General features: G+C 43.5%; 1 protein-coding gene and 1 long non-coding RNA gene across 2 annotated transcripts in view; one reads left to right on the forward strand and one right to left on the reverse strand.

Annotated features, from left to right (window-relative positions):
• Positions 1-5,333: 5,333 nt before the first annotated feature.
• Positions 5,334-26,198, reverse strand: LOC135982667 (uncharacterized). Its single transcript, XR_010600181.1, has 3 exons — positions 25,805-26,198; positions 8,024-8,110; positions 5,334-7,926 (listed from the first exon to the last, which is right to left on the reverse strand). It is a non-coding gene; the product is annotated as an uncharacterized LOC135982667 (long non-coding RNA).
• GPR137B (G protein-coupled receptor 137B) overlaps positions 16,269-27,423 on the forward strand; it is a 45,969-nt gene continuing 34,814 nt past the window's right edge. The window contains exon 1 of the mRNA XM_065590525.1: positions 16,269-16,890. Coding sequence (XP_065446597.1) covers positions 16,522-16,890 — 369 coding nt within the window. The 5' untranslated portion in view covers positions 16,269-16,521. The remainder of the gene's footprint in view (positions 16,891-27,423) is intronic.

Raw genomic sequence — 27,423 nt, forward strand, 5'->3', positions numbered from 1 at the left:
CCCTGATACTTGCTGTTGATAGGATCCACCCAAAATAGTGAGTGGGTAATTGATATATAATATTCACTGGCACAACAGAATCTAGCTCTAGTTCCAAGTTTCCTGGATTTTCACTATTTAAGCTAGAATAACAACCCTTTGCACATACAATATTATAGCACCTTTCTTATAAGGATCTCAAAGTGCGTAACAAATAAATGTTAAGCTTCACAATATTAATACATAGATTTTGCAGTAGAGTAAATGAAGGCACAGACACAGGCTGTGCCTTGATCCAGTTGCAGAGTCAAGAATAGAAAATCCAGGAGTAGACCTGGTTGATAGTTTTTACATTTTTAAAAACGATGCCTTTTTTCTTAATATTAAATTTGTAACAACAAATTTCAACGTTATTGAAATTTTTCAGGTTTTCCAAAATCTTTCATTACATTTTTTAATTGAAATGTTACTGAAGTGATTACTGAGATTTTTCATTTACCAAACACTGTGTTTGCAATAAATAAAAAAAATATATTTATTGAAAACTGGATTTTGGCCAAATGAAAAATTTCAGCAACAACTGTGATAATATTTTCAGTCATGCTTTTGCTAAAAGTTATTTCCAGTAAAAGAATTATGCATTAAAAATGAAAAATGGGTCAGATTTTAATCCTTCTAAATGAAAACAACTTTGGACTTTTAAATTTTTTTCTGAAGCTGCTTTTTTTTTTAAACCAGCTCAGGAGTATTGACTCCCAAACTCAAATTTTAACCATTAGATCACACTGTCTTCTTTATTGCAAACTTTAGCTCATGTGAGTATTTTGTTTACTGTGAGGTCAGATTTACTGATAGACAAACATAAGTAAACATAGTAAAGCAGGGAAACTAGAAACAGACATAGAAGCATCCTAAATACCAGAATATTTACAGTAATTGTCTCCATCCTCAGTGTGGGAGGCCTTTGAAGAGACAGCTTTGAAGTAAGAGTAATAGATTACAGCAGTAATTCTCAGCCATTTTCCACTTGTGATCCAGAAGCCACTCAGTTTCTTGCCATGATCCACCCAAATCCTGTGGTCTTTTGATGAGTGAACATTTGGGTCTAATGGCTTGAGATGCAGTCAAGGCAACCAATCCAATCACCCATCTTCAACAATACCCTGCACCATAATAGCTATTGCTTAGCTAAAACGAGGGACTTCTGGGACCAGTCAAAGGCAAAATTGAGTGGAATGTTTGCTTTCCATTTTAAACTCAAAAAAATTATTTTTAATTCATGAGATTAATTAAAACAATTATAAATAGGTATCCTGAGGCCAGTTTCATCCCTGGTGTAAATCCCCTACATATAAATTGCCAAATAAGGTATATCTCAGAATGTTTGTTACTAAAATAGACTCAGATTCAGTGACATTTTCTTTCATTGATGCATTTCAAGCTTCTGTAAAATTTTCCATCCACAAATCTGAATAACTGCACTGTTCTTAGTCACTTCTATTCCTATGTTATTTGTGTGTTGCTCTCAGTTAGTAATACAAGATGTCACTGTCTCATTTCCCATCTTAACAAAGTCACAGTCAGTGACAAATGTATTTCTTCTAATCATTCTCAGTGGTTTGGTAAGCTGTGGCTATGAGTTGAACAGCAACTATAACCCATGGCAGACTTCTCAGTTTTCATGACATGAGACTCATGGGATGATACTTACCCTCCTCTGAAAAATGACTTGAGATCTGCTGATGAAAAATGCAATAGAAGAGGTAAATTTTATTACCATCATCATTAAAAGTCAACATTTACTAAAGACACCAGTTACCGTAATTATCTCCTATTCATAATAGGAGAAAACTATGGTATGTCGGATACCACTGTATGGTTATAGTGGAAATGTGGACCAGTGTCCTTCTGCTGAGGCATTAGAACCTTAGGGACTGTGGCCTGGCTCCTCAAAGGTATTTATGCAACTATTCCTACTGATTTCAATGGGAATTAGGTGCCCACATGTCTTTGAGGATCTGGGTCTGTCAGGGGCGGCTCTATGTTTTTTGCCGCCCCAAGCACGGCAGTCAGGCGGCCTTCGGCGGTCCACTGGTCACGCGGATTCGGCGGCGTTTCTGCGGGTGATCTGCCGGTCCCACGCCTTCGCCGTACCCGCTGCCGAATTGCCGCTGAAGCTGTGGGACTGGCGGACTACCCGCGGGCATGCCGCCGAAGGCTGTCTGACTGCTGCCCTCATGGCGACCGGCAAGACGGGTTCTAAATAAACACAAGCCTCAGATCACTTTTCCAAAGGTGCAAGTTTTTTTAACACCAATTCAAAGGGGGAATTGATGGGATGTTGACCAGATCCACAGAACAAGTCACCACTCAGCAGGAGTAGTTGTGATTTTCAGTTCAGCTCCTGCTCCTGGCTCTTGGAATTTCTGCTGTCCTAGGTATAATTGGAAATTGCACACTCACAGTCACTAGATTGTTCTCAAATACTCCAGTTATTACTGATATATGGGGCTGGAGAGGTGCTTTCATTTTTTAACCAAAAGGTGGCAACCTCTCTATATGTTTTGCCATAAAGATGTTTAACCTTGCACAAATGAGGGTAAGGAAATTGGTTTCCTCTTAATCTGGCCCTATAAAAAAAGAAATGTGAGAGTTCATGATGGAATTTTCCCTACAATGACAGGATTAAAAGGAAGCAAATCTTATCACACTCATTTGGGCAAGGACCACATCTGATTAAATGTCTTAATAACAAAAGCTGTATGGCGGTTGAAGGGTTTTAGTGTATAGCTTTGCTTGGCTGTTCTGTTAACTGAGAGGATTGGAAATTTGCCTTTGTATAAGATTGATGTTTGCTCTAAAACAAACTAGGGCTAGCATAGCTGAAGATGAAAGGGAGTACACCCCAAGTACAAATATCCCCTTCCTCCATCCCAGCTGTGAAATTATTCCAGGCCTCTCAGACCTGTCTTTTCCCAGCTGCCAAAGCTTCTCATTCCTGTTCATCCTCCAGCTGCCAGAGTCCTCCAAATACACCTCAGGACAAGCATCCTTCACATCCTGCAGCCACAAAGGCCTTTCCACACAGCCTAGGACAAACACTTGTTCCCTCAAAACCCCTCCTCCCACATGCGGTATCTCATCTCTCTGATGATAATCTGGGAAAGGTCCTGATTTTTCATTTGAATGATCTGGTCACCCTAATACTGAGTGTTCACAGGATTTTATTATCAGAGGAGTGAGTAGGGCTGCCTGTACTTCAGGGTGACAGCCACTTTCCATTATAAGACCCTGTTTTCAGTTCCAACTACTGCAACAAAGGAGGCTGGGGTTCCTACAATAGTATCATTCACCACACACCCCTAGTTCACTCCCAGAGCACTGTCCATACTGTCCATCCTGTGCACTCAATAAGGCAAGGTCCTGTGGAAAAAGTAGTATGTGATCATGTAATTAAGGACAGTGTCATAATGCATATGCACTGGGAGGTGACTGAAGGTTCCCCAGGCAACTGCTGTTTTGTCATTTCCTAACTTTTGACTGCTTGACTTTGCAAACTATATGTTCTTTAAATGTATCTTTTAACAGTGTAATATAATGTTGAAATTAGATCTATTATATATATATATATACAAATATGCAAACAGAAATGGGAAAGACAGCCCAGGATTTTACCACTTGCTTGTGGATGCTTTTAATTTGTAACTTTTATTTTGAAGGCTTAATTTGGAAGTTTAAGAACGTCCACTTAAGAATGTTCCTTTCTTCTCACACTTTTTCAGTTCCCAGCTTTCCTCCATCCACTTTGCCTACATATCCTGCTGTGTTTTTGAGTTGTCCAAAAACATCTACTGGCCTCCAAAGCTCTTTTATGGGATAAGATAGCAAATGGAACAGCATAAGCAATCAGCAGAAATGCAGTGGAATTAAACGTCATATTGTGGTTAGAGCCATATCCTGTGAGTTGGAACTCTTGCTCCTGTGAGTTACGACCTCTGGGGTCTGTTCCCAGCTCTGGGAAGGGAGAGTGGTCTAGTGTAGGTTCTCGTACACTACAGAGCCTGGATAGTATGTTTCTGGGGCCTGAAACGCTTGTCTTACTTTTTTATTTACGATGTTAAAAGTAAGGAAAAGCAAATGGATGCCTGGGATTTTTTTTTTTTTGGATTTGCTAATGTATCCATCCTGCAGTGACTCCTCCTGACTACCAGGGGCTGCTATGATGCTAGAGAGGGATGTGGAAGAGGTGACAGCACAATGGGGACACAAGGAGAAATGGACTGAGCGCACAGGGGCTTCCCTTGAGCCCTGGTCGGTTCCCCCCACATTCTGTCCCAGCCTGTTCTCCCTGGAGCCCCTGTCAAAGGGGAAAGGAAACCTGCCTAACTAGAACCAGCCTAACTCAATTGCCCACATCAGAAAGTGTGCAGGTTACATCGGAACTGTTTCTCCCTGCTCCTTAGGAGGTGTCCCTCTGAGTTCCTCTATTCCTTCACCCCCATATTACTCATTACCTCTCTCCTCAGAGCCCCTTTTCATAGTCACCATGTATCTTACAGTGGAGGAGGGTTGGGAATTAGGGTTGCCAACCCTTCTGGTTTTGCTGGGAGTCTCCCAGAATCAGGCCCTATCTCCCAGAGGCTACTGCAGCCAAACCAGGAGGTTTTAGGTGCTAACAGTCTGGTGGCACAGCGGGACTAAGGCAGACTCCCTGGTTCCTGGGGTGGGCATCAGGAGTGCCGATTACTCAGTTCCCGTTGGCCGGGAACTGCAGCCAATGGGAGCTGTAGGGGCGGTGCCTGCCTAGGAGCCACTGCCAGAGAGATGTGCTGGTCGCTTTCAGGAGCCGCCCGAGGTAAGTGCTGCCCCTCTCACCCCCACTTGCACCCAACTCCCTGCCCCAGCCCAGAGCCCACACCCAAACTCCCTCCCAGAGCCTGCACACCACACCCCATCCTGCACCCGAACCTCCTGCCCCAGCCTGGTGAAAGTGAGTAAGGGGGAGGGAGAGTGAGCAGGGTGGGGTCTCAGAGAAGTAGCGGGGCAGGGGCATGGCCTCAGGGAAGGAGCGGGGCAAGGGTGTTTGTGCGATTAGACAGTTGGCAACCCTAGCTGGGAACCAGACTCCCACAGAGAAGACGCACTATAATCCATGATACCTGAGGGCCCAAACTCTCATTCTCTCTCCCCCAACAGGGCTACATGTTTTCCTACCCGTAGACAGCTGAAGACAGTGGTTGTTGGTCTGGAGGTGGACTAGGGTCACTCAGAGGTTAAAAGCCTACCAGTCTGGATGGGAAAGCTGAGGTGAGGGGCTAAGGCATGAATATTCTCTCTTTGCCAGGCTGTTTATGGAGGTGGCTTTGGCTGGTAGGAACTTTGGACAGGTGACTTCAGCCCTGAGAACACTGCAAAGGGTTGTCCTCTCATCTCCATTGAAGGGAGGCTGAGATCAAGGAGGAAGCAAAGATTGAGCGCAGTCTTGAAGGCTAATGAGATAATTTAACTAACATAGTCAACTCAGGTGAGGTGTCATTTCTCTCCTACTCTGGCCCTGTTCCTATTACAGCTAAAGGAATCACCTGATTTCCTTACTCTCAGCTAAAGGTGGGTGGTTTGTAAAAGTTATCAGGTAGCAAAGAAAATGATAGTCCAAAGATGTATACATTTTGGGTTAATTTTATTTGCAGAATCCTTAGTGTTAAACAAAAAGATACTGAGCAAAAACATATAAAGTAACCCTTCTCAATCCCTGGTGTAGAGTTTCCTGGTTTGACATTTGTCTCCAATACCTAGGACACTGATATTACAGACCCTCCCATGGGGTTTAGATGGAGCAGAATGGGGAGCCATGTGATCTGTAATGTGGCAACTTAAATCTCAGGTTGGCGGAACTCAGATCCTTCTGCTCCCAAAGCCAGGACTGCAGTTGCTTGAACTAAAAGAGAACCAGGGAAAAAAGCTATGTTAATTTCTAACAAAATGGAGGCTCTTGAAGGACTATATTGACATTATGCAAACTAACAGATATTAAAGCAGCATTAAAAGCCAAGGGAAGAAAAAGAATTAAGTTAATCCCCTTTGCTAGATGCAGCTAAAATCAGCCCACTCTAAAAGGGCTTTTATTCCTGATTCATTAAGATTCTTCTGGAGAGCAGAAGTCCCCAAGAACCACTGTAACAAGGATGCATTATAGAGGTTCTGAGACCTACGGAGATGGGCCAAAGATCCACACACATCCCTTTGCTCCACAGTTTGGAAGAACTATACCTTCCTAATCCCCAGTCTCCTCCCATCTGATGAAAATAGGCAAGGAAATCCCCTCTGAAGGGAAATACTTGGAAATTTCAGTTCCTCTCTTATGGTTCCCCATAAATAGTCTTATTTTCATGAAGATACTGGATGCCGAGGACAATGCAGGTTGCACAGAGCTGTTCAGATAGTGAAAGGCAACAAATCCATTTCAACCTTTGATTGGCAGGTTGCAAAATCCTGCTTTAAATCATACAGAATTATCCCATGAGGGATGAGGGAGTCTCAGCAGCCTGGTCAGAAACATCAGGATTTAAAAGTCTTCTTAGAAAAGGAATTTAGCGATGTCTTATTGGGCCTGATCTTGCTCCCATAGAAATCAATGGGAGTTTCACAATTCATTGTGTAATGGGAGATTTGTCAATGGACCATCAGTCGGAGCAGGATTGGGCCCTAGGTCTGAGAGAGATGGGAGTCTGTAGAACTGTCTGACACAATCTTAAGGCTACCAGACAAAGCTTTACACAAAAGTCCAAGGTGGCAAAGAAGACACCAAAGCTCTGACTCTGTTGGTTAATTAAATCAGTCCCGTTCAATCACCCAGTCATTGACCTAGCATTTTGGGGGGCTCCCAGAAGGATTTTTTCCCATGGAAATAGCACCTAAAAGTATCAACCAGCAATTTCATGCTTTAAAGCTACTTGTATTTTGGATTAATCTGATTATCCTGTGAGGGCTGGATCCTGCCCTCTATGTACATGCTATACTTTCTTTGAAGTCACTGGAAGCTTTGTCTGCATAAGGATTATAGGGTAGATGCCTACATTTGTATTGTTGTTGACTACACAGTATGACCCAAATAAGGTTAGAAAAATAAATCTGGTTTATCATGAGGGCTATATAGAGATTTTTAGTGCATAAAAGGCACATGCCAGGGACAGCTAATGGAATCTAATGCTCATAGGGGAAGCCCATCTTCCAGGAGATGTTTTTTCCTTTGAGAAAACTAGTTCTCAGCATATTGTTTAGTTTCCATCAGAACCTCCAAATATTTAATGGCACAGAGGAGCTGGATCCAAAAGACACTTTTATAGTCCATAAACTCGGAGAAGAGCCCAAACTGAGCAGAGATCAGAAGTGTCCCACCGGAAGCATATTCCAAGCTCATTCCACATGCTCAGCAGTTTGGAAGCAACCAAAAAGCTGTATTATAAATGGGTGCTGCTTCTGACTGATGGCTTCCAATATGTGCTTCTTGAAAGTGAGTCTGCAAACCAACAGAGTCGGTTTATTCCTTCTGTATTAATCCATCCTTGGTATTTAGAGGGCACCAATCTTGCAGTATCTAGGTATCAGCTATGTAATAAAGTCAAATTCCTGATTCTGCTTAGAGGAAACATCCATGTTTTCACGTAGCACAGCTACTGATTTGCTTCCAGTTGAGCTTTCCGTGCCACATCTTGCCAGGATATCTGATATCTTAAACGCTTTGATTCCATCTATCTGTATTGGGGACCCATGATTGGCCCGCAGCATCTGAAATTCAGGATGAACGATTGCTACACAGCTAAGTTTTTCCCTTTCTCATATCTTCTTCTATTAAGCTCTTTAGGAATTTATCTTTTCAAACAATCCTTTGCCCAGGACAGTGGAGAATTTGAAGTTGTTGAGCTGCAGGGAGGTGGTCTGATATCTCTGTTGTAGTAAAGAATGAGGCATTTAAAACTCTATGGCAAACTCCAATTCAGGGGAATGACTAAAGAAATGACCATGAATTCTGGAGTATTTTTACCTTTCTTCTAATCCAGAGACTGGTCTTGGTCTGATGGGAGGAATTCAGGCATCTGAGGAAGTCAGAGAAAGATATTGCACAAGGACACTGTAAATGAAGGAGAGAGAGAGAGATGGGAAACAAAAAAACAGAAGTTACTTTGATTCCTTATTACCCAGAGCAACAACAAAAGCTATTTTCTCTGTTTATTGTGTCTGGTTTGGCTTATGTGGACATGCCTCTACTTTTCCTGCATAACAATTAATAATGGTCTACGTTTCCAGTCAAAGCAGCATTAAATTCTGCTATTCACCATGTGACCACCATGCGGCATAGATCACATGATCAGAGGTGGCTGGGGTGAGGCCAGTGGAAGCGTAGCAAGAAGTCAGCCAAGTTGCCATTGCTTGTAGATGCCAAGAACCACACTGGGTAGTATACTTCCACAAATGAGATCCATGGGATTAGGGGAGTTCATAGCTGTGGATCTTGGGCTGCTGCAGGAACTGGTGGCAGCACAAAACTCCCTAGTTTTTCTATGCAGCTCCTGTCGCCCACAAAGAGGAGAAGATGCAGCAGAAGGAATAAAATCCACTGATCTTTGGAGGTCAAGAGTTTTATTTTTCCTCAGCTTTACACCAGAAAGAGGGAGATATGAGGCCTATTAGCATACCCCTTTAGGACAGTCTGACATTATTGAGCAGACTGGCCTCTCTCCTCTACTCCCTCACCTTCACCAGCAACAAAACAAACAGCAAGCTCCTACTGGTACATTTGCTTCCTCAGCATGTTAGCTTCCAGCTCACCGACCTAGGCTGCATTCTGCACCATCCTGAGAAGATGCTGATACCGTTAAAATAAAACGGTAAAAATGTGAAAGCCCACTATTGACCTTATTAACAAGCTTCTCTTACATATTTACAGGCAAAACTCAATGGGTTCTAACATGCACATGGGTTGCACTGAAACCAAAACCCATGATGTGAAAAGCATTTGAAACATTCAGTGTCTCACTCAGATGATGTTTTACTGTTTAATTTAGTGAAATAATTATATAGGGGGATGCTATATATTCAGGGAGGCAAAACCTGATGAATTAATATCCATGGTGATTGCATTATATTCTCAACATTATTTTATTTTCTAATCTCAGAGTTGCACTGAATACTGTTTGATGGCCTTTCAGGCTTCAAACGTCCCCTTAAAATCCTGTATTAACTAGAGTTTTAAGCCTCACTGGGGTCTCTGGACCCCAGTCTCTGTAAATTAAGTTAGGAGTCACATAACATCCCAATGGAAAATGTTCTAAACCAGCCTGTATGATCACTCTTCTGCAAATGCCTGGTAGATTCAAAATGATCACATCTGGCTAATTGATGGCCAATGTAAACAAGACTCTTCTTTCTCATTCAGGCCCTTAAGAGAAGTGTGAACTTTCCCATTCACCTCATGGGCTGTTAACTCTGAAATCAGAGTTGAAAAAGATACAAAATAAATCAGTCACAGGTGCTCTTTCATGCTATTTCTCTCTCTTCTTGGTGTTTACACCCTTCAGAAATGTCTAGGTACCATGTCTTCCAACTTAGTTGTCACTTATTTTGCTCTTTCAATCTCTACTACTATACCCATCCCTTCAGCCTCCTGATCATTTTGACAACAAGGAGTCCGGTGGCACTAACAGATTTATTTGGGCATAAGCTTCCGTGGGTAAAAAACCTTCACTTCTTCAGATGCATGGAGTGAAAGTTACAGATGCAGGCATTATAATTAATATAATACAATATGCACTCCATGCATCTGAAGAAGTGAGTTTTTTTACCCACGAAAGCTTCTGCCCAAATAAATCTGTCAGTCTTTAAGGTGCCACCGGACTCCTGGTTGTTTTGGGGATAAAGACTAACATGGCTATCCCCTGATCATTTTGTTGTTCTTCCCTGAATTCTCTCCAGTTTTTTTAATATCTCCCTAGGATTGAGGCACTAGTAAGTGAAAGCAGTATCCCTGGTATTGTTACCCCAGCCCAGAGCTGTATGGAATTACCTCCCAACTCCATGGTGTAAGGTCTCAGCTTGGGCAGTCCCAAAACACGGTTAATATTTCCACCCTCCATCAGCCCCTTCAGCAGACTGGTCTTATCTCTCACCAGCAGATTTCAGGCCCACAGTTTGTTGAATAGAAATGACAGGGGTCAGGATGTTAATTTTAGTGATCACAGTCTTCACACAGAGGATTTGTGCAGAATAAAAGCAGAAGTGGAATAAGCACTTCAGTGTCCAAGGCTGTGTATAACTGCACAAGACTTGATGCAACCAGCTTCTCATTCTATTCTCTTATATTTGGGTAAGACGCTTGTCTGCCAGCTAACCTGTGCTTTAGGGTCTCAGCTAACGGAGCAGCCTCCGACAATTTCTTTCATTATACTCTCAAATTAAAACAGTAATTGCAAGAGTCTTATAGAATTGCTACAGAAGCAGCCTCTAAAAAGGGATAAACTAATAAAACCTGATATGATTCTTGGGTTAGAGCTCAGGAGATACTCTGAGAGGCCCAGGCATTCATAAGAAACATGGGTAATCCAAATACACACAAGATCTTAGCTGGATGGACAACACAGTTACGTATCTGGAGAAAAATTGTCTGAACTGCCAGTGTATAAAGTCAAATGTGAAGATGGTTCAGGACTTAACATTTTAAATCAAAATCACATTTTGCCCACTGGCCAGGTCCTGCAAAGCTGATTTAAAAAACAAACAAAACAAACGACATTTTAAAGTATACTTGGGGGGAGGACAGTCATCCAATGCAGAGTGTACTGTCCACACACATTGTTTCATTGACATTTCAGCCAGCAGACTCTAGTTTCCACTGACTCCAAAGAGGAGTGTCTATCCAGAAAAGCAGCATTTCAGCTTGCAGGGATCCAGATGCTCCTGAGTCTGTGTTACCAGCTGTTGGAACTATAGAGTCACAGAACTGTATGTCAGCTGAGCCAGACAGCAGTTTGACCCCTAAGGCTGCCCTACCGTTTCATCCTTTGGAGAGATGACAGTAGTGCACCTGAATCTCCAGAATTTTAGAATGTCCCCAGATATTCAGAGCCTGATGAGGGACAACCCATAGCTGAAGCCCCCATGCTTTACAAGATCTGCATAGGAACAGGAGGTTAGGCCTAATAAGAAATTCCCTGATGAGGCCCCAGGGGCACTAAGTGAAACCATAATTATTGTTGTACAGCAATGGGTTTTGGCTTCTACATTTTCACAGTAAGTTCTGGTTCGAGGGCAACTCAAATACAAGAGTTGGAAAATATTGGTGTTGAACTATTGGTATTCCAGAGATGCTTTTACACTCATTTAGTGAGTTAAAGTTTGACAGCATAAGATGTGAACATTTGTTATAGGTCACTGATAAAATGTGACGAGGCATCATGTTTCACCTTTAATGTTAGTCACAAGCAACAGTTCTGGGAATATCTTTGCTGAGGACAATGGAAGAGTTTGTAAGCCTCTGTATCCCATTATCCTTGCATCCTGGCCGCTACATAACATGTATAAGTTGACCTGGGTGAATGATAGATTATTTCTGTTCACTGGCAATTCCAAAATATCAAAAAAAGGTGTCATTTTGGGACAAACTGAAAATAACATTTTTCAAAATTTTCAGTAAATTGAAAATAATGTCAAGCCAGGTCAAAACAAAAATATTTAATTTCAACATTTCCAAACCTTTGTGATATTTCAGTTCAAAACTATTCCTCGAACTCAACACGAATTTGCAAATGGTTTTAAGTTGATCAAAACTGCATTTTCCAGCAAATAAACTATTTGCTGAAATTTTTTTTTTTTTTTTTAAATCTCTCTCTCATATCAGTGTAGTGGAGACTTTTGGGTATATCTACAGAGCAACTAGACACCCGCGGCTGGCCCATGCCAACCGACTCGGGCGTGCGGGGCTATGGCTGAGGAGCTGTTTCATTGCTGTGTAGACTTCTGGGCTCAGTCTAGAGCACAGGCTCTAGAACCTAGAGCAATAAAATAGCCCTGCAACCAGAGACCCGCGAGCCCAAGTCAGCTAGCATGGGCCACCCATGGGTGTCTAGTTGCTCTGTAGACATACCCTTGGGGAGTGTATCATGTCCCTCTCTTTGCCACAGGCCCTCTTGTGGGGAAGGGATAATATGAATGAAGCGGGGGGGGAAGGGAGGGAGATGTATCTGGCATCAAATCTAGGGGAGAAGTTTCTGGACTGGGATACAGAGTTGGCTGAGAGGAACTGGAGAGAGAATCCACATGGTGCCAGTTCCAGTATGACTAGGCCTCTCAAGTGCTAGACTTTAGTAAGGCATTTGATACGGTCTCACATGATATTCTTATCCATAAACTAGGCAAATATAAGGTGGGTGTATAACTGGCTGGATAACCGTACTCAGAGTTATTAATGGTTCCCAATCCTGCTGGAAAGGCATAACAAGTGGGGTTCCGCAGGGGTCTGTTTTGGGACCGGCTCTGTTCAATATCTTCATTAACGACTTAGATATTGGCATAGAAAGTACGCTTATTAAGTTTGCGGATGATACCAAACCGGGAGGGATTGCAACTGCTTTGGAGGTCAGGGTCATAATTCAAAATGATCTGGACAAATTGGAGAAGTGGTCTGAGTTAAACAGGATGAAGTTTAACAAAGACAAATGCAAAGTGCTCCACTTAGGAAGGAAAAATCAGTTTCACACATACAGAATAGGAAGAGACTGTCTAGGAAGGAGTACAGCAGAAAGGGATCTAGGGGTTATAGTGGACCACAAACTAAATATGAGTCAACAGTGTGATGCTGTTGCAAAAAAAAAAAAAAAAAAAAAAAAAAAGCAAACATGATTCTGGGACGTATTAACAGGTGTGTTGTGAGCAAGACATGAGAAGTCATTCTTCCGCTCTACGCTGCTCTGGTTAGGCCTCAGCTGGAGTATTGTATCCAGTTCTGGGCACCGCATTTCAAGAAAGATGTGGAGAAATTGGAGAGGGTCCAGAGAAGAGCAACAAGAATGATTAAAGGTCTTGAGAACATGACCTATGAAGGAAGGCTGAAAGAATTGGGTTTGTTTAGTTTGGAAAAGAGAAGACTGAGAGGGGACATGATAGCAGTTTTCAGGTATCTAAAAGGGTGTCATAAGGAGGAGGGAGAAAACTTGTTCACCTTAGCCTCTAAGGATAGAACAAGAAGCAATGGGCTTAAACTGCAGCAAGGGAGGTCTAGGTTGGACATTAGGAAAAAGTTCCTAACTGTCAGGGTGGTTAAACACTGGAATAAATTGCCTAGGGAGGTTGTGGAATCTCCATCTCTGGAGATATTTAAGAGTAGGTTAGATAAATGTCTATCAGGGATGGTCTAGACAGTATTTGGTCCTGCCATGTGGGCAGGGGACTGGACCTCTTGAGGTCCCTTCCAGTCCTAGAATCTATGAATCTACTCTGAAAGAGGTGCCAGAGACTCTGATCATATTAACTGCCCCAGACAGCAGAGTATTGACCTTGCTAGACCTGCAGAACCTCCAGCAGTAACTTGCATGCTACAGTCACTGGATATTGCAGAGGAGAGTTCCTGTGAGGTTGCCCAAGAAGGAAGCCCCATATATGACTGTGACATCACTCAAAACTCATCTGCATTTTGCTTGGATGTAATTCAGAAACTTAAATCAGACAGTGTAAATTACCCTGCTCCAATCTTTTACTGTGTGCGTTGAGGACTCCATCTAGCGGAGTGTGAGTTAAATGCACTGAGTTGTTGTAGTTTGTTTTGAACTATTTTTGAGTATATCTATTTCAGTTGCTGTATATACTGTTTCATCTCTAATCCAAACTCCTTGTTCTTCCCCACCCTCATGTAATGAAAGTGACACTTCTGGAATGCCATTAGTCGCTTTTAGAAACCCAATCTGATTGCCTACAGAGTTTTACTTGTTTTGTGGCTGCCCTTATAAATCTTATTTATTTCATGCCAGGTGCTTATTTAAAGTTAAATCCAGGGATTATTGATGCTAGGGCCACAATTTTAATCCTACTTTCACAGCATCTTGAGTGTGTCACTGCAATTTCTCTCTCAGACCTTATACGATTCATTTGCAGTTATAAGACTCATCATTTTAATTTGTCTTACACTCACCCCTCCTTCCCCTAACCCCTTCCTTTGTCCATCTTAATATTCTAGGTGTGTCTAATTTAGGGCCTTATCCTATGTGGTAGTTTAGGGTCTCCTGAGAGGTGGGAGTTTAGGCCACTCAGCACATCTCAGGAAGTGCTCAGAACCTTACGGTAGGCTCTTTATCCAAAAGTCCTCAAACCTGGATGCCTAAAGCGAGCCTCCTAAATCCATATTTAGGCACCTAAATATAAGTGGCCTTATTTTCAGAAGCACTGAGCATCCATAAATCCCTTTCAAGCCAATGGGATCTGGGATTGCTCAGCACCTTTGAAAATAAGGCCACTTATATTTAGGTGCCTAATAAGAGCATAGCTTTAGACACCCAGATTTGAATAGTTTCAGGGCAGGGCCAACATCTTTAAAAAAAAAAAAAAAAAAAACTCTTTAAAGTGCCATCCCAAGTTATGCATGCAACAGACATACTTATTGTTCATAGTCATCATCACCATCACCATATTCTTTCAGCGAGGCAGAAGTTAGCATGTCATCCTTTCCGTCTGCAGATATTTGTCAGGTAGGTTTTTTCATAACATAATTCCAAATTTATCTCCTCCGTTGCTCATATCCCAAAAGCCTTTGATAATAGCCATTTAGTAGGAATATTTTGCCGAAAGCAGATGCTCCCACTGCTCACAGGAAATTTGGGATTCCCTTGGAACTAGTCCAGGGGTGTTCTTTTCAAATCAATTTATTGTAGATTATAAAATAAAACAAAACCCAGCAAGAACATTAACTCTGCACCTGCCTTAGCCAGGTTTTTTGTTTTGTTTTAAATAACTTTCTACATGACTTTGAGGTGTTTGAGAACAGGGCCGGCTTTAGGAAGTGTGGGGCTCGATTCGAACAGTTTCGATGGGGCCCCGACAGGGATGACTAAAAAAACAAACGCGTAAAAAAAACACGTGGGGTTTGTACTCACCGGGCGGCGCTCCTAGTCTTTGGCAGCGGGTCCTTCACTCGCTCCGGGTCTTCGGCGGCACTGAAGGACCTGCCACCAAAGTGCCGCCAAAGAGCCAGAGCGCCACCAGGTGAGTAAAAATTAAAAAGGTGCCACTAGCCAGGGAAGGGATTCTCTGCCACTTGCCCCCAACTCTGGGCGACCCTGCCACTGAGCGCGGGGCCCTCTTAGGCGCGGGGCCCGATTCGGGGGAATTGGTGGAATTGGCCTAAAGCCGGCCCTGTTTGAGAACTTTATCTCTTCATAGTGCAGATGTCAAAACCACTCAGTTTCACTTCCCAAGACTCATCCACATATGACAAACATTCACAACATAAGAAATGCCCACAAAGGAAAGTGTTATTTTATAAAACTAATCCCAATGTCATGGCTGCATATTTACCAATAAGCATCTCCAATCAATTATTGTCCCAGAGATGGCCAAGGTAGAAAATATTTGAGTAGGGAAATCCTGTGCAATGACACTTATGCTCTAGCACATTTTGGCATTTAGTGTTTTTCTTTTGTTCCTGTTAAGAGGCAGACAATACATTTAGGTTGATGCCTTAGCAGGGTTGCCAATTTTGGTTGGACATATTCCCAGGGGTTTCATCACATGATATAACCTTTAATTAAAGATTAATCTTTAATTCCTGGAGACTCCAGGACAATCCTGGAGGGTTGGCAACACTAGGTCTTATGTGTTTTTGCACCCCTTCCACTGAAACATCTGATATTGGCCACTAACAGAGAGAGAGGCTATTGGATAAGATGACCATTCAGTTTGCAGTGTGAATTGTATATTCCCTACCAAGCACTGCAGGATTCTGTAATGAAGATCCAGAGCACTACAGCTTACTGCAGTGTTTTGAATAAAGGTTCCTAAAAAAGTCTTCTTAGTTAAACACTAGCAAATAAGCTGCTTGTTAAAAAAAAAAAAAAAAAACTAAAACCACAGCATCTGACCTGGCTATCACTAGTAAAAACATCAAGTAGCTGCTTCCTACATAACACACCAGTGTTACTGACCTCATCTTAAATCAAGATAGCATGTTTAGGAAGGGGTTTGGTTATAAGTTGCACAGGGAGGAGATGGGTTTTTGTTTTCAGAAGGATGGGCAGGGGTTGTCCACAAACATCAGCAAAGAGCACTGCAGCCTTCAGAATCGTTCCCTGCCAATTGCTGACACAGGCAGCCCTAATGAATCATTCTGAATTGTGATCATGTGCTACCAGCCGTCAGTGAGCTGCCAAAGAGGAAGTGCAGCTTGTTTTCTCTCTCTCATTTTCTTGGTTCCTATGCTGCTGTAGGAAGATGAAAGGAGGAGGAAGCAGGAGCAGAAGCAGCCAAACTTAACAAGCAACTCTTTACGATTTCTGATCTCAAATGGAGGCCTCTGAGTGGGACCCACTGAAAAATGACACCCTGCCACCGACCCTGACACCAGCTGTCCCGCCGTATGTGAAGCTGGGCCTGACCACTGTATATACTGTTTTTTATTCCCTCCTCTTTGTGTTCATCTACGTCCAGCTTTGGCTGGTCCTCCACTACAGGCACAAGAGGTTCAGTTACCAAACGGTCTTTCTGTTTCTGTGCCTATTTTGGGCCTCGCTTAGGACTGTGCTCTTTTCATTTTACTTCAAAGATTTTGTCACAGCAAACTCTCTCAGACCCTTCATCTTCTGGCTTCTCTATTGCTTCCCAGTTTGCCTCCAGTTTTTCACACTGACACTGATGAATCTTTACTTCACTCAGGTAAGGAATGGACATTTCTGTGCCTGGGTTGATTAAGTACTACAGAATTGTAAAGCTTTGCTTTTTTTTTTTTTTTAAGAGGTTTGTAAGAGAGATGTGATTTCCCAGGCAGGGAAAGAAGTACATTTAATGTACTTAATTTGGAACTTTGTAGCAGTTGTCACTTGCCTTCCAAAACACAATGAAGCAGCCACCCTGGGGAGAAGCAGTAAATAAATCTGTTGCCGAGTTAAAGGTGACATTTAACCTAAGGTTGAACAAATTGTACTGGAAAACTTGGAGTTATTTTACAGTGGCTGTCTAAAGTGCAGTTCTGCTCAAAGGGACACTGTAAAACCTCCTGGCTCAGCTGTTCTGTGTGCATTCAGAATCATATTGCATGGCTTTACTGACAAAAAATGAGATCTTGTTGTTTACTCCTGATGGTTCTGCAATGCCAGTATGAGTCATGGAGCTGTCTATTTTTCTTTGTGTATCAGTAACAGAATTGTTAACTAGATTCCTGTTGCAGGCCCAATTTATTATTCTTATTTGTATTACAGTAGCATCTGGGGGGAGGCCCCAACTGAGACAAGAGCTCCACTGTGTTAGGTGCTGCACAAAAAACACAGTAAGAGAGAGCCTCTGCCTCAAAGATCTTGTAATCTAAATAGACAAGATGGAATTGAGGGAAGAAAGTATTATCCCTGTTTTACAAATGGAGAACTGAGACAAAGAAAGGTCAAACAAGAAACTGGGATTTGAGACTAGAACTCCTGAGTCCTATTGCCTTAACCACAAAGCCAAACTTCCTCTGAATTCTGCCCTTAGATTACCTGTATCAGTAATAAGAAGAACAGGAGTACTTGTGGCACCTTAGAGACTAACAAATTTATTAGAGCATAAGCTTTCGTGGACTACAGCCCACTTCTTCGGATGCATTCCATTCTATATGCATCCGAAGAAGTGGGCTGTAGTCCACGAAAGCTTATGCTCGAATAAATTTGTTAGTCTCTAAGGTGCCACAAGTACTCCTGTTCTTCTTTTTGCGGATACAGACTAACACGGCTACTACTCTGAAACCTGTATCAGTAATGGGTCACCTTTCTAGCATAGCTGGACCTCATGGGTGAGCGTGCAGATCAGTCTCCCTGCTTGAACACTCCACAGAGACTACCTTCTAGAGTGCAGGTTGTAATAAAGAGTTTGTGATGTGGACTACCTATCCATTAGGTCCTAGACCGGACTGATTTTTTTTTTTTTTTTAAATACACACACCTTCTTAGTGGTTCCCAGAGATAACAACTACTGTAGGTCTGCAAATTACAAATAACCTTACTGAAGAAAAGTGACTGGCTTCTGAAACCTAGCACCACTAAATAAGAACTCTAGAACCACATGTGGTAAGGGTGAGAGCAGATAGTGGCGCAGGCTTTGCTATTATAAGATGGTGATTCCCTGGCTATTGTGTAATGAATTTGGTGGTGGTCCAGTTTCCAAGAGACAAAGTGTCCAATATCACACAAAAGCCATCGGTCACCATAGTTGGCACTAAATGGCACCCTTGGGCCAAATTCACACACACATGCAACTCCCATTCAAGTCTTCTGAAGAGAGAATTTAGTTTCTTGGCTCCCAGTCAAGAAGCTAAGGATTAAGTGAACATGGAGAATGCAGTGGGGGGCTTAGTAGTATAGGTTATTGATTCCTTTCATCTCAAGGAAAATCCAAAAGAGAGAGCAAGCAAGAGTTTATATCTATGTACTCATATTTTCATTTTACTTGGATTATAACATTGCTGCCTGGTAGCACTTTGAAGCTATGTAATGAGTATGGTCAAGTGCAGTGGTTCTCAACCTGTGGCCCAATCAGCACACAGCTGCAGCCCACGTGACATCCTCAGGGCCATACAAGTAGATATAGATTGTGTAGATGCAGCTCACTTAATACATGGGGAGCTGCATATGGAACCCACAGCGGTAAATAAATTGCGATCCACTAGACCAGGGGTTCTCAAACTGTGGGTCTAGACCTCAAAGTGGGTTGTGAGGCTGATGTTGGCCCTGGACCCCAGCAAGTCTGAAGCCCAAGCCCCATCGCCCAGGGCTAAGGTTACAGGCCCCTAGCCCAGGGCAGAAGCCCTTGGGCTTCAGCTTTGCCCCCCCCCCCGGAGCTGCAGGGCTCGGGCAGATTCGGTCTTTCCTCCTGGTGTCATGTAGTAGTTTGTTGTCTGAAGGGGGTCACGGTGCAATGAAGTTTGAGAACCACTGCATTAGACTGTAGTGCTTAAAGGAGGGCACAAAAGTTAAGGCTCCTGGGTTCTAATTTTGACATCAATTGTGCTGTGTCACCATGAGCAAATCACAAGCTCACTAAGCCTTACTTTGCCCCTCTGTAAAAGGAGTATAATACTGACCTGGTGTTGTGAGGCTTTTAAAATTATACTTGCAAAGGACTTTACGAGTAATGACTGAAAGGTGCTAGAGACAAGCAAATTATTACTGTATTTATTGCCGTTTGCTTCCGTGCTAGTTAATCCCATGGAAAGTCCCACTTGTAATAAGGCTCCACCCAGCTAAAACAAGGAGTTGAGTTTAGAAACATAGGCACAGCCATTGTGGGAATATAACCTAATACATGGAACAAATGTATACATTTTTAGTTCACTTTTATTAGTTCTTTGCTTCCAACCAATAGGGAGATGGTTTGTCTTATAATTAAAGATGTTGAGACTGTCTTTTTTACGTACACCTACATTTCCACAGCAGACAAGCAAGAACTAGTGTGAAAGGGGTGGGGAGAGAGAATTTGTTTTCAATAATCGCTTTAACTTCACAAACCTGTTCAGAGGCAACTTTCACCCCTCGCAAAAGTAGACTGCAGCTGTGCCTCACTGCATGAAAGCCAACTGTTATTTAGTGAGAAGAAAAGAAGGTAGCTAGCAGAAGCAATAAAGACGTGAAGCTTGGAATGAGAGAGACAAGGTGAGTGAGGTAATGCCTTTTGTTGGACCAGCTTCTGTTGGTCAGAGAGTCAAGCTTACACTGAAAGAAGAAGAACAGGAGGACTTGTGGCACCTTAGAGACTAACAAATTTATTAGAGCATAAGCTTTCGTGGACTATAGCCCACTTCTTCGGATGCACGAAAGCTTATGCTCTAATAAATTTGTTAGTCTCTAAGGTGCCACAAGTCCTCCTGTTCTTCTTTTTGCGGATACAGACTAACACGGCTGCTACTCTGAAAGCTTACACTGAGCTCTTCTTCAGGAGTAAGGACCCTTTATAAATAAGGCCTCAACTGTGCCTTAGATAAAATGAGACATAGTGGCACCAGCACAGCAGGGGTTTTCCTGAGTTTTGAGCGTCACCTGCAGCAATAAAAACCCCCAAAGGAATTGTAATGCAGTGTGGGAGGTTGTTAAACCTGCTGGACCAGTGAGAAAAGCAGTTACAGATAATCAAGGTTTTGACTGACACTGACTGGTATCCTTGGGGTTGAGTGCTGGCTGCCGCTTGGGAGTACACAGACTTTTACTGTGCAGGGCTTTTGATGCCCTAGATATGGCATAGGGTGCTAGAAGAAAGCATATGTAATAGCAATAGCAATCACTTCTCTTCCAAAACTAACTGCTGCGGGAAGTGCACATGTTTCCAGTAAGGAAGACAAAGATCCTGCTTCTGTGTCCATTCATTGGTCTTCTAAAGATAGGAAATAATATAACCCACTCCTTAAGAGTAAAGCTTCCTCTGCTTGGAAGCTATGAAACGACGTGTCAGGTTAAAGTAAGAACAAAACAAACAGCAGAGATATTACTTTTGTAAAACAATAGCAGGATGCCTGCAAATAATTACACAACATGAGCTAGAGCAACTGATGCATCAGGTAACATATGGATTGGTAATATGCCTTCCTGCCTCCAAGGGGTGTCTGCAAAACCTGCAGTTCTGCCTGTCTGACATCTGCCCCTCCCCAACCCTACAGGTTTATTTTAGCTGTTCAAAAACAATATATTTCCTACTTTAATTGAATTGAGATGGGTTGGCCTGGAATTCAAGAACTTTATTTGCAGCCTCCCTGGTCGGGGTGCATTTCTCCTCTCTATCTCTGCTCTACATTTGTTGTCACTGACAAGGTTGACCCAATAAAAGTCTTGAGGTTTTGGAGGCAGTCAGAAGAGCCTAAGAAATCCTTCAAAGTCTGAATTTAGAGACATGGACTATGGGTCAGATGAGATGCTAGCCCCCCCCCCCCTTTGGGAGGAATTCAGGGGTAGGGTGGCATGTTTCATTTTGTTTTGTTATGTTTCAGAGTTTAAATGTAGTACTTGCAGCACAGAAGTTTTGGGTGGGGGACATAAGTTAGGGTGCAGAGAGGTTGGGTGGAGAGGATGATGTCAAGCAGACCTAGAGAGATGCTGGAAATCCCAAACCTCCCCCCACTCCCAGGACACATACAAAAAGCTTGTTGGCAGATCATAAGTTTAAACCATCAGGGTCGGTAGGGTTACCATATTTGAATACTGCAAAAAAGAGAACACTCCACCCCTGGCCCCGCCCCAACTCCGCCCCTTCCCCAAAGTCCCCACCCCAACTCCACCCCTCCCCTGAGCACCCCGCATTCCCCCTCCTCCCTCCCACCCCCTGGTTGCTGCTGCACTGGGGAAGTTGCTTCGGCCCCCGCTGTGGTGGAGAGCGGCAGGAGCCGGGAAAGTTGGAGCCCGGGGAGGAGGCGGTCCCCTTACCACGCCTCCCTATTTTCCCGGACATGTCCGGCTTTTTGGAAATTCCTCCCGGACGGGGATTTGAGGACCAAAAAGCCGGACATGTCCGGAAAAATCTGGACTTATGGTAACCCTACCCCAGAGCCGCCTCCCACCCGCCGGAACCCCCAAGCCTCACCCCAGAGCCGCTTCCTCCCTCCCGCCAGACCCCCCCCCCCAGGCCTCACCCCAGAGCCACCTGCTCTCCACAGTGCCCCCTCTCCTGAGAGCCTGCCCTCCACAGCCCCCCCACTCTCCACAGCCCCTGCCTCAGAGCCCCCCACCCCCTCCCATAGCCCCCTCCCCTCAGAATCCCCCCCACCTCAGAGTCCCCCACCCTTCACCTCCCTCAGGGGAGCCTCCACCCCGCTCCCAGCCAGACCCGGCGAGGCTGTGGCAGGCGCTGCAGCACGGGCCCTTACCGGGTGGGGGAGCTCGGGCTCCCGGGAGCCGCCGCCATGTGCCGAGAAACTTTCCCTTGCGCTGGGACCCGCCCCCAGGCAGCAGCTCCGCCGGGGGGGAGGCAGCCTCGGCTGCACGGACTGCTGGCGGGGGGGGGGGGGGGGGGCTCCTTGCACGGCCGGGACGGAGAGGGGAGACTGAGGCTCTGCCAGAGCCACGGGGGATACTCGGAGAAGGGAGATGCGGCCACGGGTCCCCCGCACCAGCAGCTGGCTGCAGAGACACCACCGCTCCTAGCCTTGGGGCGCAGGGTTGCAGCAGCACAGGGGAAGTTGCAATCTGCAGGCTAAGCGAGCTGACACCCCAAGAGGAGAGGGGTTAGTGGGTAGGGTTATCATATGTCCGTATTTTCCGGACATTTTTATATATTTAAAAATTCCTCCCAGCCGGCAATTAACAACTAAAAAGCCGGACATGTCCGGGGAGATACGGACGTATGGTAACCCTAAGGGTCGGACACTTCCCAAGCATTGCAGATGACTTGAAGGAGGCTCTGTGGTGAGGTGTAGGGAGGTTCCATCCCCAGGGGAGGATGGCTAGATAGATCCAGTCCTACCAACTCCTCATTTCCCCTCTCCTCTTGGTATCCTGACTGGGGAGTTTTCCCTGCCTCACACAGCCGCCATTGCCCACCAAGAAGCAGGGTTCAGTCAACTGAGGGCAGGGAAAATCCAGTACAAGGCTTTAAGTGACAACCTAAATGGAATTTTAATTAATGTGTATGTTATCTCTGAGGGGAAAACAAGGGAAGTTGTTATTTAATTATTTTATATAGAATTTTACAGTGTAATCTAGCCAGTAAGGGACAGAAAGTTCTTTTCATTAATAAAAAGAGGCAGTAGAAATCAATACACAATTGTTACAAAGTTTTATCCAGCATTTATTCATTTAGAGAGCACTTTAAATGTACCCAGTGCTTCCCAGGAGTAACACTACAGGTGGTAAAACATAAGACAATAGTCCTGACATACAACATTACACTCTATGCCGTGGCTACATTAGAAAAATTAATACCTGCACAGGTGCTAAGTTCTGGTATAAACAGGGCTCAGGTGTTTTTACTGAGCAAATGTTCATGACTTGATGGTAAATAGCCCTAGCCGCACTAGCATCTATGCTATTGCTACCAGCATTGGTGGTGGCTGCTGTATTACAGATACTGTGGGACAAGGTAAGAGTCAATGAGGCAGAGGTATAGGCAGGAGTGGGTGTTGCCAAGTGCTTTCAAGGTGTGAGGACAAACTCACATGGAACATGGAGGAAGTGCAAAGATGGGCAAAAGAGACTCGACTTCACAGGTCCCTGAAATGAGAACTAATAACGAAGGGTGAATTTCAGGCCTGTGCAAAAGTCTAGCCCAAGGCCTATGGAGTGCTTAAGTCCTACTCTAGCCCTCAGAGTGAGGTGTGGTCTTGGATCCAGCTCAGTAAAAAGGAGTTGGGTCACCTCACACTGTGGCTCTAATCAGCTTGTTTCAAATAACTTGATTTTCAATGTTAAAACTGGATAGAAAGTTTCCCCACTGTAGACAAGCTCTAGGAATGAGATTATTTGCTGCATCAACTTGCAACCCCAGGGGGTAAGAGGTCGCGATAACCACTTTTGCATACTCCTGATTCTGGGATACTCCTGGTGCCAGAGAGACCTGTGGTGTAACGTAGACAACTCTTGCTGGGGCTGTCTAAGTTATGACAGCTTTTCCCTGGCTGCCTTTGGGCACAGAAATATCCAGAATCTCTGCACTGCGGCTCTACCTTTCCTGCTGCAGCCCCACAACTGGCATGCCCCCTACACTGGGCTTTGCTTGGGGACTTCATCAGAGGAGAACCTGCTGCTGTTTTTCCCAGGTCCTGCAATAGGAGAATTCTCCCTGGCTGGATCTGGGGCTTTTAGAACCCTTTACACCTCTCCAGCCAGTGGTTTCCCCAGGAATTGAAATGGGGTGTGTGTGGGTTTGAATTTACAGGGGGGGTGTCAGGGCTGATGAGATATATAAAAAGAGATATGAATAAAGTAAATGTTTTGTTAGGATAATGCAAATTTAACAAAAGGATAATGCAAGTTACACCAAAACACATAACAGGTCTAGATTTCTAAAAAAATATAATTAAAAAAATGTATTTAATTTAAATTGACTTTTGAAAAGTAAGCCATCATGGGATAAGAGGGAAGTCCTCTCATGGATCAGTAACTGGTTAAAAGATGGGAAACAAAGGGTAGGAATAAATTATCAGTTTGCAGAATGGAGAGAGAGAAATAGTGGTATTCCTGAGGGGTTGGTACTGGGGCCATTACTGTTCAACATAAATGATCTGGAAAAAATGGGTAAACAGTCAGTTGGTGAAATTTGCAGATGATACAAAACTATTCAAGATAGTTAAGTCCCAGGCAGACTGTGAAGAGTTACAAAGGGATCTCACAAAACTGGGTGACTGGGCAACAAAATGGCAGATGAAATTCAATGTTGATAAATGCAAAGTAATGCTCATTGGAAAACAATCTCAACTATACATACAAAATGATGGAGTCTGAATTAGCTGTTAAATACTCAAGAAAGATCTTGGAGTCATTGTGGATAGTTCTCTGAAAACATCCACTCAATGTGCAGCGGCAGTCAAAAAAGCTAACAATGTTGGGAATCATTAAGAAAGGGATAGATAATAAGACAGAAAATATCATATTGCCTCTATATAAATCCATGGTACGTGCACACCTTGAATACTGTGTGCAGATCTGGTCACCCCATCCCAAAAAAGATATATTGGAATTGGAAAAGGTACCGAGATGGGCAACTAAAATGATTAGGGGTATGAAACAGAAGGAGAAATTAAAATGACTGGGAATTTTCAGCTTAGAAAAGAGACGACTAAGGGGGGATATGATAGAGGTCTATAAAATCTTGACTGGTGTGAAGAAAGTGAATAAGGAAATGTTATTTAATCCTTCACATAACACAAGAACTATGCATCCGAAGAAGTGAGGTTTTAACTCACGAAAGCTTATGCCCAAATAAATCTGTTAGTCTTTAAGGTGCCACCAGACTCCTTGTTGTTTTTACAAGAACTAGCAGTGGCCCAATGAAATTAATAGGCAGCAGGTTTTAAAAAAACAAAATGAAGTACTTCTTCACACAACATAAAGTCAACCTGTGGAACTCTTTGCCAGGGGATGCTGTGAAGACTATAACAGGATTAAAAAAAGAACTAGATAAATTCCTGGAGAATAGGTCCATCAGTGGCTATTAGCCAGGATGGAGAGGGATGAAACACCATGTTCTGAGTGTCCCTAGCCTGTTTGCCAGAAGCTGGGAATGGGCAACAGGGGATGGATCACTTGATGATTACCTGGTCTGTTCATTCCCTCTGAAGCACCTGGCCTTGACCACTGTCAGAAGACAGGATACTGGGCTATATGGACCGTTGGTCTGACCCAGTATGACCATTCTTACGTAAAAATTAATTATAATAATAAAAATGCTTAGTACAGGAACTCCCCAACATAATGGCCTCTCAAGATAGCAACAATGTGAGATAACAACCTTGGCAAATAATGCATTTTAAAAAATCATGGCCTACTAGGAAACATATTTATATAAGTTTCCATTCCCAGTCACAAATCTAGCATTCTGGAGCGAAGTCACTAAAATATAAGTCCAACAAACAAACGTTTATTTAACATGCCCCTCACTTTTTCCTCCACCATACCCCACTCACCGGTGTTGTCCTTGGTCAGTGGAGACTCAGAGTTCAGAGGTGCTTTCACAGGAGTTCACCTCCCAGATGGGGGGCAAGAAGGCACCTTGCTTGTTCCTCCAGCTACTCACTGTTTGCTCTAGCCACTGCTGTTCATTGTGCCACCGTTCACTCCACCATTCTGTTGCCAATGCCAAAGTCACCTTCTGCTGCCATCTGCCACTGTGACCTCTGCAAGTTGGTCTCTTGAGGTTCCACCCAGCTCTCAGTGATTTCAGCTGAGTTCTCAGTGGGGGAACCTCACTTCTAGTGCAGTCTGGGCCATCTCTTCCACAGAAACTCTATCCCCACAGCAGGACTAAGCACTTACACCTGATTATCAAGTATCAGAGGGGTAGCCGTGTTAGTCTGAATCTGTAAAAAGCAACAGAGGGCCCTGTGGCACCTTTGAGACTAACAGAAGTACTGGGAGCATAAGCTTTCGTGGGTAAGAACCTCACTTCTTGCATCTGAAGAAGTGAGGTTTTTACCCACGAAAGCTTATGCTCCCAGTACTTCTGTTAGTCTCAAAGGTGCCACAGGGCCCTCTGTTGCTTTTTACCTGATTATCAGTGATTTCAGCTGCAGTGGTCACTTAACAGAACAAAAGACTATCTATGGAGCCTACTCAGCTCTGTCTTTAAACAGTGGTGGGGACCTCTCCTGATGCCCTCAATCAGCACAGGCTAAGTACAGTTCTACTGCCCTTTACTCATACAATAAGAACAACAACATTTCTTCCCCCTCCCCACCCACATTCAAGTGATTTGTAACCCAACCCCAGCCAATATCTATCACTTGGGCAACACAGCTCTGTTTGCTGGATACCTAGGTAGATTAGGTGTGAATGTAAATACAATCTGATCCTGAAGCCTTTCCCCCCAGCTCATCACTAGCTGTCAGGGAGAGCTCATTTAGACTTTGCTTACAAATCATCATTTGAAATTATTAGGTTGGCTAACATCACCGAAATGAATGCACTGATGTAATAAAAACAACAGCTGATTAAGGAAGCTATCTATGTTCATACTTTTCAAATCTATTATACTTTTTCAGATACATGTATTTTATCATACACTGTATATGCTTTTAAAGTGTGTATTAATGTTTCAATTTCAATTCAAATCTCCAAACAGTCACTAAATTGGCATGTAACTAGTTCACAACTGGGCGGGGGGTTGGGGAAATTCCGGGGGGAGGGGGGGTTGTAGGGAAATCACTGTCTCCAGCTCTTACACTGGGGTAAAGGGGCCAGAGCAGGGAGAGATTCTCATCCTAGATCTTCAGTCTTTCAGGAAAAAAACCCAAGGAAACAAGGCAGGATATTTATAATGTAAAGAACAATCAGTAGGAAAAAAATCTTTTAAGAAAAATAATCAAGTGTTTTTACACATGAGAAAAGCAGCAATGAAGATCACAAGCAGAGTTTTCCTTTTGCCATTCTCCTAGCTTCTTGGGGATGGTCTGAAGAATTTTTTAAAAGGGTCTCTTTTCTACTTGCTTTCCAGTCTGTTCTAGCCTGGCTTTCCCCATTCTGCTGAAAGACCTTGGATGACTCAGATGTTGACTAGGAGCTTTCTTAGTCCTTCATGGAAGGGGAG

The sequence above is a fragment of the Chrysemys picta genome, chromosome 3 (assembly GCF_011386835.1).
Source record: "Chrysemys picta bellii isolate R12L10 chromosome 3, ASM1138683v2, whole genome shotgun sequence".
Classification (NCBI taxonomy): domain Eukaryota; kingdom Metazoa; phylum Chordata; order Testudines; family Emydidae; genus Chrysemys; species Chrysemys picta.